This window comes from Coloeus monedula, assembly GCF_965178545.1.
Source record: "Coloeus monedula genome assembly, chromosome: 15".
In the NCBI taxonomy this organism is placed as follows: domain Eukaryota; kingdom Metazoa; phylum Chordata; class Aves; order Passeriformes; family Corvidae; genus Coloeus; species Coloeus monedula.
This window is the reverse complement of record NC_138795.1, coordinates 7,189,158-7,199,898: the sequence shown is the minus strand read 5'-3', so window position 1 is coordinate 7,199,898 and position 10,741 is coordinate 7,189,158. Positions and strand designations below refer to the sequence as shown.

The 10,741-nt window shown below is 44.6% G+C and overlaps 1 protein-coding gene across 1 annotated transcript; it reads left to right on the top strand.

Moving 5' to 3' along the window:
* Positions 1-2,389: 2,389 nt before the first annotated feature.
* Positions 2,390-10,069, top strand: LOC309578818 (leukotriene C4 synthase-like; the record flags this gene model as incomplete). Its single annotated transcript, XM_082291720.1, has 5 exons — positions 2,390-2,447; positions 6,972-7,071; positions 8,853-8,923; positions 9,578-9,659; positions 9,922-10,069. The coding sequence occupies 5 exons, from the start codon at positions 2,390-2,392 to the stop codon at positions 10,067-10,069; spliced, it is 459 nt and encodes a 152-aa protein (XP_082147846.1).
* Positions 10,070-10,741: the final 672 nt, after the last annotated feature.

Genomic DNA, 10,741 nt, shown 5'->3' with positions numbered 1-10,741 from the left:
ATTACTAAGGCTCTCATTCTGCTGCTGTGTCTTACCAATTCTTACGGTTTCAGAAAGTCCATTTAAACAGGCCAGAACTGGATCAAAGGGCCTTAGAAAACTTAACTTTGAAAATTAAGCTTTATGCTACTCCCGCTTCTTTCAGGCTCTTGGTTTTTTTCTGGAATGCAGTTGTAGGCCTTAAGCTGGGCAATTCAACTGCAGAGGTGGTTGTTAGTAGTGAAAAATATGTTAATAACTACTGAGACCTCACATGTGCAAACTATAGAGTTCCAAAAATGTGCCAGTTCCCTCAGAATAACAGCCTTTAAAGGTTCACACTGATTTCCTCAAGACTTGTCTGATGCAGGCACATGGCACACGCAGGAATCCAGCTGAGACATAGGACACGTGCTGCAAGCAGGAGCTGATGTTTCTGAACAAGGAACAAAGCACTGGCAGCAATGTGTCTGGATATTTTGGCTTAAGGCTGGTGAAGTCCCATAGCCAGCTTCTGACATTGATGGATCATTCTCCAAGCCTTGGAGTTGCTGTCTTTGTCTAGCTGTATTTGCAGCCCCAGCTCAGCCTCCTGGTTTCCTCACAGTGTCCTGACTTACCAGAGTGTATTTTTAGTGTACTCCTACTCTACTAGTTTTGTGTTCTGTTTGGGAGAGGAGGAGACCTGTAACTTCAGAAGCTTATAAAGAACCAAATGTAATAATAAGCAGCAGTACCAGAATCAGCTGCTTTTTGCCCATTGGGAACTGTGAAATTACATTAATTCTTGCTTTATTGTCCCATTGAAAATGCTGCATTTTAGTTATTGTTGAGTGAAACAGAAATTTTCCAAACCATCCCCCACTGAAATGACATGTGTGGTTTTCCAAAAATTTTAGTCAGTGGCAGCTTGTGATGAACCTTTGCTAAGAACCTATTTTGATTATTTTTTTCTTGATGTCAGTGTTTTTCCTGAGAGTAATGGAAATCTGTAATGGAAATGCTTTCTCAAGCCTGAATTGTTTGTTGAAATATGGTGTAAGAAGACCCCTGGTGACATTTCCCCTCTGACTTTTATATTGGACACCCCAGATGCAATCTTTGGTCACCAATAGGTTCGGTTAAGGTTAATTTTTAGGTTTTAGTTCTATTTTAGTCTGAGCCTGCTGCACCTTGGAGAGCCTGAAGTTACATCATATGAGTGTTTTTTAGAGAAAGGGAGTGGTTTTGCTATTCTACATATGTGGTTATTTATAAAAAGTGTAACATTGGATATTTGATTCATTAACTGAAGTTTTCAACTTGATGAGCTGTCACAATGAGGTTTTGAAGTGATGAAGAGCCAAACCAGGAAAAAAACTTGCTGTGTCCCACTTGGGAGAAACTATAGGTCTGGTATGTGTGCAAATTCTGTAGTGAGGGTTTGTGTGTGTGACTGAACAGAGAGAACTGCAATGGCTCAGCACCAAAATTAAGAGAAAACCTTCCTCCTCTTTGATTTCAAAAACTTTGAAGTCACAGTAGTCATGTGTATAAAGTTGCTCAAAAACATAAGGTAACTTTTTGAACTGATGCCTGTTTTACTTTTGTGGAGCGGGGAGAAAAGTTACTCAGGGCTAAAACATTGGTTTTCAAATTTTATATTTTACAGTTATAACTCTGATGTCAGTGTAACATTTCTCAGGGTCTGTCTGTATGTTTCTACATCATCTGCTGCCTTCAGAACTGAGAACTTCTATTTTGTATGTTTGCCAGGAAAAGGTTTGTGTTGCTTTAAAACATCAGAAAACTACTAAGGGTGAGTGGGTGCTAGAAAAGACCTCCTCTTTGGTAAACTTAGAGTAGTAATTAGTAGGATAAAGTATCTGAATGTTCTTCTAAAATTACAGAATCTGATAACAGAATTAAGTTACTTCAGCTGGAGTGTATCAAATCTTTCATGGTCAACTCCACTACTTGAAATAAGAGCAGAAGGTCAAGTCATTAATTTGTAAATGCTTGTTAATAATTTTTACAACCTTGCACATAATTGAGATGCTTCAGAGCTCATTAAAACTAGCAACAAAAGGGCTGGAAAGAATTCCATCATCTTTCCATTGCTGGCAACATATAATTCAATCATGGTATAAAATCTGTAAATGTTATTAGGAGAATTTCATAGTTTGCTCATGCAAAATTCTTCCCCACTCCATTGGTCAGCTAAAGGCACTTGGCTGGAATAGGTATTTTCTCGTGGGTGGCTGCTTTGAAAAACCACGTGGTGTGGAGAGAGTTAAGGTGAGTTAAGGTGTGGGTGGAGGAAACACCTGTGCTCAGAGTCAGCTCTGTGGAATTTGGTGGTGGTGGGGAGAAAGGATTGGGACGGCTGTACCCATTGCATCAGGTTGGGGTTTGCTCCACAGTCAGGAGCATGAGAGATCAGATAGACCTGCTGGCCATGGTTACAGTTCTGGGAGTCCTGGAGCAAGGTAAATGTCCTTTGTACAATGCCAGATGGTATTCAGCTAATTATGTTAAACTTTGTGGGGTGTGGTTCCTGTATTTTCCTTGGAGTGTCTGTGGAGTGAAAGTCACTGTTTTCCAACGTGGTAAAATGATACAAATGTTTGGCTATCCATGGCAGAAGTGTCATGCCTGAGAGTGATCATTATTTAACAGGGACTGAAACGATCCTCAAAGCCAGCAAGTAAAACTTTCAGACTTAAAGCAATTTCAACAGGATGTTCTTAAAGTACACCAGTTTGTGATTGAATTCTAGTAGGTAATTTGTAACTTGCAGTGGCTGGAGGTAGCCAAAATAAGGGCAGGTTAGTAAATGTGCTGGTGAGGAGGTCAGTGTACAGACATGGAGGAAAGAGCCTCGTGCACACAGGTGTTTCTCTGTGGCCGATCCCCTTGTACGTTCATATGGCACAGTGTAGATGACAAGATGAACTGAGAGCACAGTAATTTGGAAACTAATGCAAGTTCTGGTCAGAAATAGACACAGAGCTCTTCAAAGGAACTCAGTGACTTCTAATTTAAATAGATGCATTGTGTTTAGACCATTTCGAAAGAACAGTGGTGTTGCCAAGCTCTTTGTTTGTGGGTCTTTTGGGCAAAGTCTCTCCCTCTTGGTCTTCAGGACGGTCACTCCCCTGCCTGGGATGGGGACAGAGCCCCCATTTTATTAAAATCTTCACATTTCTATAAGGGAAAGTTTGTGGGGTTTATTACTGTATTAATTCACCATACAGCTATCACATCTCTGCTTGCAAATGGATGTGAATCTATGAGCAGCCTGATGTGCTTTTAGCCATCAGATGATAAATCTCTTAATAGAAGCATTATTTAAAACAAAATATGCCACCTAAAAAAAAAGACCTCAGGACTTCCGAATTATCTGTAATTTCCACTCAAATTACAGAGAAATGCTGTGACTACAAATGGGAGAAACTTTTGTACTATGAATTTTTTTTGTTATTTAACTAAGTGGAGGTGGAGCGAGTGTTTAGTGTGCAAAGAGAAGCCATGAAGAAAACTTGAAATTGAGTCACAGAAATCCTGCTGAGCCCTTTTCCTTTGGGAAACCCTCAGCAGCAAATCCGTACATAGCAGTTTTGTCTCAAATGTTTTTGTTTAATGAGAATTTCAAGTACTTTGTAAAGGTTGCAGCCTTAAGCATTTTCCTTTCATGGCATGCAAGCCAGGTGTGAAGCCACCAGATAAATAGCAGGCATTGACACCCTCCTATCTGTGTTCGATCGGATAAAGTATCCTGGGTTTATGGTCTGTGCATGGGAAGCCAAGGAGCAATTGCAGAATCCTGTGTGTTTCCCTTCCATCCACTATGAAATACGTGTGCCTGTGTCACTGGGGTTCTGAGCTGTGCAGTGGCTTTCTCTGCATGTTTTGAAAGGGCATTTGTGTAGGTGAGTTACAGGTCTGGGTCTCGCTCTGAGCACGGACATGGGCTATTCCCTGTGACACTCCTCCATCACATCCTGGTGTGGGAGATGTAATTTAATGGCTGACCTTGGTACAACGTTGGTTGATTTTTATGTTTCCTTTTAAATTTCCTGGAATCCTGCAGTTTCCACATTCTTTTAAGTAACTTTCCCCTTTTTAATTTAATCATTCTCAGTTTAGTGAAACTCTTGAGCTTAGCGCTCTATAGATACGTGTCCCAGCCTTGTGGTGAACATTGTACCACAGAGCAAAATTATTCTACCAGTTTCCCCTTCCTCCCCTCCCCCCCCCCCTTTATTTTATGGCTTCAAAGGAAAGAAAACATATGCAATGTCACTGTCAGGCCCCACAGGGCTTGTTTGCCAGGTTCACTCAAATGTGGCAGATAGCAGCTATGATATGATTTGACAAGTTTGTGGACATAATCAAATAGAGAATGAAGAATATTTCCGCTGAGGAGCAAAGTTCAGGGAGAGCTGAGCCCCTAAGCCACATGGGAATCCACACAGGTGATTAACCTCGAGACATGAATCACAAAAAAAAAATAGTTTGAAGGGTCCTGCAGAGTAGATTGAACACTTTTTTCTAAAAGTCTGTGCTGAGAAGGCTCATGCAGTGTGGGTTTTTTCAACACCTCATTCTGAGAAATGCTTTTGGGGACTGATTCTTCATCCTTAGTGCTTCACCGTTACACCAGGTTTGGGGAACAGACAGCCATCCTCCAAAAGGCTCCTGCTCCTCTTGGGTGGTTATTTTGTATGTTACCCATCCCTAAGTGTCAGGGATCTGGGTAGGACTTGTCTGAATATTAACCCCTGTGTAGAAGCAAGATGCTAATTGTAGAGCTGATGGAGAAGTTTGATCTGAAATGACTCTTATCTCACTCATCAGTCACAAGAATCCTACGCTAGGAAAGCTGCAGATGGCACAAAGCAGGATGAAGAGCATTGCCCAGTGCAGTTTGGCTTATGCCACGAGCAGAGCTGCTCATGATGCTGTAACTTCAGCTCAGTCCATTTCTGGAGAGGAGACCGGGATGAGACCCTGAGAGCATCAGGGAGGAGGAGAGGTGATTACCTGAGGTGAGGAGGTAACAGGATGAGTCATGGTTTCATCTTATTCCCAGGGCTCTGCCAGCAGCTGCTGAATTCCAGTTGCGTGTTACATCTCTCTGGATACAGAGAGGGAATGCTGGGTCATGTCCCGCTGGACCTCTGGGGAAGGACAGTACCCTCACCCGTGACCAGTGCTCTACAAATGAATCCAAGAGGGGGGAGCATTCTTGTTTCTCCCCACCCTGCTCTGTCAGCACCTTTTGTTTAAGGCTGGGTCACCGTGGAAGACGCTAGAACGTGCTTAATTGTTCTTAAATGTGTCTTTAAAGGAATGACTGTTGGTATTTATGTTACTAAAGCCTTGTGATACACAAGTCACAGAGCATCAGATTATTTACATTTCTAATGCCCTTCTACGTATGTTCTAATGCTTTTCTGCAGGCACATGTCTTTCCTCTAATCTTGGAACATCTGTTCCTACTTCCCCTTCTCTATCCTGCTGTTCTGCTTTTATCTTTGTTACAATGAGACAGTCCCCAAGGCAGGCCTTACTCCTTGTCTCTATGTGAACTCTGGAAATGTTGCTACGCGAGGACTTTGCTCACACAAGCGTCTCAGTGACACCACCACAGTCACCAAAGTAATTGTTTTCATAATTTAGTTTTCTCCTATAAGAAATAGGAGTTTTCAATAAAAGCAACAGTGTAGTAGTGCACCTAAATAAAACACTTGGAGCATCAGCAATTGCCTGTGGGAGTAGGAGATTTCAATAAATAGTGAAACACTCCAAATCTTCATATTGGCAAGTTTTCATTGTTTTGAAGTGACTTTCCATGTCCTTTACGAATGTACAAAGGACTGATGTAGCAGACACTGAGTCAGTGCCTTGGCTCAAACGTGGCACAGGCTGATAGCAGGCATGGGAGGCACCTTTGCTCCTTGAACTGCTGGACTCTTGGGGCTGCCCTGCAGGAGCAAGGGGCAAGAAAAAATTGCCCTCTTCCCCATTTCCTTTTATTGCCATGATTAAAAGCATCTCTAATTGACTTAATGATACCCCAGTGCCTGACAGTTTGGATGCTGCTCTGTGACGTGGACCATCCTTTGCATCCACTAGGAATAGCAGAGTGTTGCACATCATTCCCATCAGACTGGCTGAGGGTGTACGGATGGTCTAAACACAAAGGGCAAGATTAAGAAATAATTCTGTGACTCGGTGTGGACTTGGTAAGGTTTTACTTTTTGTTTGATCTGCTGGAGAGCAGCACTGAGGGCTCTGCTGGGCATGAGATGATGCAAAGTGTCATCCAGCACTGGTGCTCAGCTGGGATAACCAAACCTGAATTTAAACTGATGCCTTTTCCTGGTCTTAAAATCAAGAGTCAAACACGGTTAGAAGGGAAAAATGGATTTTACCTTGGTATTTATTTTAAGGATCCTTAGGTGCACTATGTCTAGGTCGAATACACCTCCATGCGCACCACAATGCACACCCCAAAAGATCTGGTATATCATTAAAGGTGTTACTAATTAGCACATCTATCAAAAATTCCCCAACGAGAGGCTCGAATGAGCCCCCTTCCCCAAGGAACCTTCCCCTGGATAGTTCTATCTTAGTTTACAGAATGTGTTCTGGAGAGGACCTTGGGGTCTGGGGCACACTATCCTGTACCTACGAAGCTTCTAAAATGTTTAGTCTTCTAGCTGAACAAACAAGTCCAAGAATGTAGGCAATAAGCACTAGGAATACAGAAGCTGTAAAAAAGTATAACAGGGGTATAAAAGGAAAGGCAAAAAATCTCTATGGCATCAAAACCATGAACGTGAAATAAATGGCACATTTATTACAGGTCATATGTGACAGCCCTGGACTGTGGACCTAGATCATATTATCTCTTTTATTCTAACCACTTGCTTGATTCCAAGCCAGATAAAGCTTGGCTAAATAAGCACTGCTGGTCTGTTACCATTCCTGTGTTCTGTTTTTAGCCTATTTTGCAATGCAGGTGATCTACGCCCGTCGGAAGCACAGGATTTCCCCTCCTGAAACAACAGGTCACCCTGAATTTGAGCGGACCTTCAGAGCTCAGTAAGATTTTGACTTTTTGTGGTGACTTTGTCTAGATAAGACTTGAGTCAACTGTCACTGTCGGGAGACGGTGGTCACCTTTTCACTTACTGCTACTGATATTAGATTTTTTTTTCAATGCTTTGTGTGCAAAGGTCTGAGTTTTGATTTGGAGCACTTTGGCTGGGGTGTTTCTGCAGATCCATGATAATTCTCCTTCTGGCATTGTGAGGCAGCCAAATTATGAATTAGTGGCCGTATGGAGGAGGTGCAGAGCATTCATGATTAGCATCATTAAATTTAATATTACCTTTGGCTCCAAATGGTGAGAGCAGCCAAAGCTTTATTAATAACCTGATATTTTCTTGTAGTGTTTTGCTGTTGAATTGAAGCAAAGGGCTTTGCTGGCAGAACCAGCAACAAGAGCATTTTAATTTTTTCCCTTTCAGAAGCCATTGTACTGTGAGAGTCAGCACTCGTGGGGCCCTGCTGAGGGCTGTTTCTTTTTGCTCTGTTCCTATGGAGAGAGCAATGCTGGAGGTAAACTGGAAATGTTCACAGATCCCTTCGGCTTCCAACAGGCACCAGATTCTGTCTTTCATCTCAGTCATTCTGTTTTGTAAGCGATTGAAAGGAATTGGCTGGGGCTGGTGTGAAGGGTAGTTCCAGCACAGCACTAAATCCCGAACAAAGCAGCTGCGTTCCCTCGCCAGTGCACAGGAAGCATTTGTGGAGTGACAAAAACACCAGCTTCAGTCCTTCTGTGGTGCCATGGAAGGCCAGCCTGCCTGGAGACATCAGCCTCTGTGAGCTGGGGAGCTGCTGATGTGGCTTTTAATTAAATACTTAACTATTAAATGTGTGTTAACCAAGTCATGCCATGGGCTGTGGTGTTCTGGGAAGCCCTGGCTGTAACTGGCAGAGAAGGTGACCTCGGGGAACTTGGACTTGAGAACTTGTGGGGTTTTCTCCTCTTTTCCTTGTGGAATAGTACACAAATGGATAAACTGATATATTGGAAAAAAAAAAAAGGTGAAAAGTGGTATTGACATATTACTCACTTGGAGAAACCTGGCAGCCTCCCTTCACTGAGGCTCAAACTGCATTTACAGCATAAGGTTCTACAGGCTTTTTCCAGCTCCTGGCCTGGCTCTATTCTCCAAAGGTTGGTTCATTTTTGGCAAAAATTAAGATTAAATTGCCTAGGGAATAGTAAAATGTAGGAGAAGCAAAACCAGTGTCTTTAACAGCACAGCTCCTAGCCTTCTTGCAGAAAATCAGTATTTTTGCCACTAAAGGGAAAAGGAAGAAGAAAACCTGGCTGCAGATCTGATCACCTTCTGCTGAATTTTATCTGAGAGAAGTCTCCTTCTTAGAATGTGACATGTGTCACTCCCAAATTTGGGCTGTGCTCACCTGAGGGGAAGAGAAAGCTCCTTAAATACTGACATGGAGGCTCTCCTGCAGCAGCTGGCGGTGCAGCAGCTGTCTGTGATGGTGCTGTGTACAGAATGGAGCCTGTCGAGGGTCCAGCAGAGACAAATCTCCATCTCAGCCACAGCTCATCATTCCAGGGCCATGTGAATGCAGGAGAGGTGAACACTGTGTGTTGTTTGGGTGCTTTTTTTCTGTTAAATACAGATATTGGGTGTTCTGGATCACAGAAAAGGCTCCTTTCCCACAGCACAGTAATGGTTCTTATCAGCTCTGATGTGAGTTTGCCGTTCCCTACTCCAGCCTTGGTTATCCATGCTCTGACATAGAAGGAGGCAATTTTAACTCTCATCTCTGGTTCTCACCAGGGCAAACTGCTCAGAGTACTTCCCAATCTTCATTTCACTCCTCTGGGTTGCTGGAATCTTCTTCCATCAAGGTAACAGGGATGTGGGGGGGAACTCCAACCCAAACCATGTGAACAAACAAACAAACAAAAAAACCCCAACCCCAGTTTAAATCCCATTGTGACTCAGGCACATTCTCTCTGTGCTTGTGACGCTGTTGTTCATGGAAAACAAATTTCCCCTTTAGCTGGATTGACCATGAAGTGCCCCAGCTCCTGTTGGGAGCAGCTGGGCCCATTCCTGCCTGGAGGAGCAGGCACTGGCAGCCCTTGCTCCTTCACCAGAGCTTGGCTGTCCTCTTGTGCTGCTTCTCCTAGACAAGGTGAGGCTGTCCAGGGTGCCAGCAGCTGAGGCAGTGCTGTGTCAGAATGAGAAACCATAACCCAAACAGTTACTCATCCACTGTCTATCCCTACCAAGTGAGTTTAGGGGATTTGGTTGCTGCCACAGGAAACGTGAGGAGAAATCATTTAAGCGAACGTTGCCAACCCAAGTCCCAGGGCAACTCTTTGGGGCAGAGAAGTTCATCTCTCACAAAAAGGGAAGGAAGAAAACATTTAAACTCCCACAGTGGTTTAAAGCCAAATAACTCTGTGTTTGGTTTTCTGGTCATGCCCCATCTGCTGGGGTGACGGTGCTGGAACACAGCAGTGTCCAGGCATCCCCAGCTCCCCTCTTCCCCACAGGTGTGGCTGCAGCATGTGGGCTGCTGTACCTCTACGCCCGCCTCAAGTACTTCCAGGGATACACCGTGGCTGCACAGGGACGGTGAGTACCTGACCAGGGCCGTGGGCACCCAAAACCAGCACAGGGAGGCTGGGAGCAGGATGTGGCCCCTGAACAGGTTTCCTTCCCACGGGTGGGACTGCAGGCAGATTTTCACCACCTCCTCCTCCTCTCCTGCCCCCATGTGTTCATGGCTGTGTCACCTCTTCCCTGTCTCAAAGGAGGGTGGGGGTGCTCAGCCCTGCCAGTGTGCCTTGTGCCCTGGCTGGGCTGGCAGTGCCTGACAGGGTTCTCTCCCACTCAGGTTGGCACCACTGTACGCCAGTGCCTGGCTGCTCTGGCTGCTGCTGGGTCTGGCGCTGGCCGGGCTCCTGGCACACTTCCTGTGGCCCAGCTCCTCCTCATGGATGTCAGCACTGGCCTGGCCTCTCCAGCTACGCAGTGCCTGGTGAGAGAGGCCACAGCTCTCCCAAAAACCACTGTTTGCCCCTGGCACAGGGGAGCCAGTCATGTGGCACCATCAGAGAGAGACTATTTCCCTGTCTCTGTGTTCCCCTCTGAAGGGAGGTGGATGCTGGCACTCCTCTGCTCTTCAGAGATAATTTCCCTTCTAGAAAGCAAGTGCTTTCCAGCCCCTGCTCCTGCTGAGGAGCTTCACCGCTGAGCTTTGCAGCACTGCCTGCTCTAAAATGCCTCTGGCTCTGCTTCATGGAGCACAGATCGACCCACATGCTGTCGTCTCTCCTCCTTACTGCTGTAATGATCTATGTTGAAGAATCACACCATGGATATACAAAAATAAATTCTTTTTCTTGCTAGAAATCACCTGTGATTGTCAAAGGTGCTCAGAGACTGCTGTGAGAATATCTGAGTTGGGGACTGTGTTTATAGGAAAAGCTGCTGTGACTAACTGAAAAGGATGGGTAAGCTTGCCTAAAACCACATCCAAATATTGGGAGAAACGCCTGACCCTAGTCCAAATACTAAAGTCTGTGTTTGGCATTGATTGAATGACCTTTACCTTGCCCCAGCCTCACTTATCTTCACTTACCCACCCTGCAGTAGTACTTTGCCCTCCCTGGATTACACCCTCCACTGTGAACCTGGGGTTTGCAGAAGCCTAA